This window comes from Aplysia californica, unplaced genomic scaffold, assembly GCF_000002075.1.
Source record: "Aplysia californica isolate F4 #8 unplaced genomic scaffold, AplCal3.0 scaffold00114, whole genome shotgun sequence".
Lineage (NCBI taxonomy): Eukaryota > Metazoa > Mollusca > Gastropoda > Aplysiida > Aplysiidae > Aplysia > Aplysia californica.
Window position 1 is genome coordinate 705,960 of NW_004797384.1, and position 3,155 is coordinate 709,114.

General features: G+C 44.8%; 1 protein-coding gene across 2 annotated transcripts in view; it reads right to left on the reverse strand.

Annotated features, from left to right (window-relative positions):
• The window catches only part of LOC101863095 (atherin), a 48,162-nt gene extending 45,676 nt beyond the window's left edge, over window positions 1-2,486 (reverse strand). The window contains exon 1 of one of the 2 annotated variants that reach the window (XM_005095810.3): window positions 662-2,486. In XM_005095810.3, the coding sequence (XP_005095867.1) occupies window positions 662-1,609 (948 nt within the window). In that variant the 5' untranslated portion in view covers window positions 1,610-2,486. The remainder of the gene's footprint in view (window positions 1-661) is intronic. The other variant, XM_005095811.3, reaches the window with a different exon arrangement.
• Window positions 2,487-3,155: the final 669 nt, after the last annotated feature.

Here is a 3,155-nt window from a genome sequence, read left to right on the forward strand (position 1 = left end):
AGAGAGAGAGAGAGAGAGAGAGAGAGAGAAAGCCCAAAAGCCAAAGAAATGATTAAAGAATGCAATAAGCTGCTTTTTTGCTCAATGCAAACATACCCCCCAAAAACACTACAAAACACAAGGCAGACAGAGACAAAATCCAGCAACAATATTATGAACATTTATATGACAGGTGCATCGGAAAGCTTTTCCACTTTAGAACTGTCTCGAGCAATTTTTTTTTTTTTTTAATTTTTTTTTTTGGGGGGGGTCATCTATACGTTAAGTGAACCTCGATCCCAGCAAAGCACACAGCCCTACGATATCGACACGGGCAAATATCACAGACCAGTGAAACATTCAGTTTTTAAAGATGGGCATAAAAATATAATAATGTCCTGTCCGGGGTTTTTTTCTGGGTTTTTTTTTCTTTAAATCTTCGTTTTTACCAATTCTCAAACGTATGAAACGAGATGAGAAATGGATTTACTTACTTATAATTTGGATGAAACTTAATTCAACATTATCATCAATATATTTTGAGATTTTTTTTCTTTTGATTTTTTTTTTTGTTTGTTTTTGTTTTTTGTTGTTATTTTGTTTCTAGATCGAATGCCTTCTGGTTTGCTTCTTTCTTCTTTTTCTTATGTAACGTAAGTCAGAAAGACAAGACAAAACTAACCTTCGAAGCTCCAGCACTGTTGGCCTGAGGAACTGCAGCCGCTGTAGGGGGTGGCGCCGTCGTTGGGGTCACTATCCGAGGGGGCGGAGCTAATCCAGTCCTGTTCTTGGGAGGCCGTCCACGTCTGGCAGGTTGGGGCACCACTGGACCCGCTGGGCCGGGGTCAGCACTGTGGTGTTGCTGACCACTCGTCCCTTTCCCGCCACTGGTCGACTGTACAACAGACGATGCTGGGGCGTTGTTATGGTAACTCGCCGGTTTGACAAAGCCAGGGGGCGTGGTCTGGGACGGTGGGAGGAGCTCGCACGAGATCTTTGTCTCCACCTTCTTGATCACCTTGAGCGGTTTGATCGCATCCTCGTGAACGGCTTTGATTTGCTCGGGGGTGATGACGTAATTTCCGTTGTCCAGTTTCCGAATGCGACCTGCGTCCACCTCTCTTTTGAGAACCACGGTCATCGGGCTTTTTAAATTGTCGAAACCCTCGCAGTTCTTCTGCAGCCACAAGTTGATACTACTGAGCGAGGCCCCTATTCTGACGGCTGCTTCTTTGCTCTCCACGGTCACCAAAGCTGCTGATGTCACTGCACTTTGCAAACCTTCCGGATCGGATGTCTTCTTTTCGCTCGCAGTCGCAGTTTTCGCTAACGCAATGATTGAGCGCAATATTTTTGTGGAGATCGAGGTAGAATTCATTACAGCACAACCGAGCATGCTTTTCCTCCACTTTGCTGCGTTTCTGTAGCTCGTGCTTCCTTTGTAGTCGACTTTTATAACAATTTCTGCGTCGACAAGTTTTTCGATTTTCGCTTCTGTCTCGGCAGCGCTCAGCCCGTGACGACGTCTCACCACATGGCAGATTCGGTCCAAGTCCGGACGGGCTTTTCGCCTCCTCAGGTGGTCGATAGTCTCCAAGATCCACTCTGTGTGTTTACAGTTCGTCGCCATCGTGTCCACGAAAACGCCTTATAATCCTCCTCCGATAAATTATTTCCTACAAACAACACAACATTGCAGCAACAATAACAACAACAACACTGTTGTAGAAGACCGGTCTGTTTTCGCAGTCGATAAGAAGAGACGCGTTTAGTTGGAGAAATAAATGTGTCGAGTTGGCCCGCACGCACGCACGCACCACAGCTCTGATAAAACTAGTGGGGTTGGCTCGCCTGGCCTTTTCCCTTCCTCGAACACGGCACAAACTTACTTCTCGGCAGCACTCGCCACTCAGCACGCTCGGTATTTTTGTCGCGCAACTTTGCGGCAGCCGTGGCTCTGGACACCACAATACGCCACTGCGCATGCGCTCCTGCGCTCAATGATGCATTATGGGCCCGACTCTTCGCACAGCGCGCTTGTGAAAGGTGGCGAGGTCCGCCGAGCGTGTTTTGTTCCCTTGTCCTGGACTTTCTTTTTCCTATAACACTTGCGCAGTATTGAATGTTAAGTATCGTTTCACTTTCTGCTTTCCCGTTCTCTGCAGTATAAAATGGGATTGTTTTATCAACTCTTTGTTCATTTTTGGAGATTTTGTTGTACTTAACAATGCATTTCATTTCGTAAGACTACAGAGGAAGTCATGTGAAGGAATAAGACACAAATGTTCGGTGTGTTATTCGAGAAATATGGCCTGATTCGCGCACTCGAACGCGGGTGCGCCTGCGCAGACATTCCGTCAATCTACACAGCGCACAGGCCAGACGCAACACACTAGTCCATAATACAGTATGAGTATTCAATAGGCCTACGGTGTCGGGAGTAATTCAGGCCTGTGGCAACGCGTGTTGTTAATAATGTATACTAATTTAAGAACTTGCAGTGAGGCGTCTGCCTCGTTAAAGGCGGGGAAAGAATATATCTAGTATGAGTATCAGTGCTGTATTTGAAACCTCAAGAATTGTATTTATGATTCCGAGGTCGCGTTATAGGTAATATAATAACAGTTAACTTGCTTTTTACATGGTGATACTAAAGGCGAAACAGCAATAGTGTAAGGGGGGAGGGGGCTGCCCAGTTTGTCACAGGCCCAGTTTGTCATAATTACAGTACTTTAACGCTCTAGCTGTAACTAAAGTTGTTTTTTTCTCCCACCTTCAAATTGGTGGTGTAGAGATAGTCCCTCGCTAAAATGTCAATTCAGCTTGTGTTGTTCAATTTTTTTTTCCTTTTTGAATGCAAATCAAAGCAAATTACTCAACAATGAATGTTCTTTCGTTAAAAACAATTGAAAAATAAAATTCAATTCATACAATCAATCAATCATTCATTTACTCTTTTTGAGAGCGTCAGTGGTAACTTCCATCATGCAGGGCAGTGCAGTCGAGGCGGGGTGAGCCTGTGACAAACTGGCATGCCTCCGTCCAAGCAGCTGTAACATGCAACTGAGCCAGCATGAGAGTAAAACGAAAAGGGAGATTGACATGGTGAATTCTGCGGTTCGAAACTACGTCATACAAAAGCAAAATTAAAAATAAAAAAGAAGAAGAAGAACGCT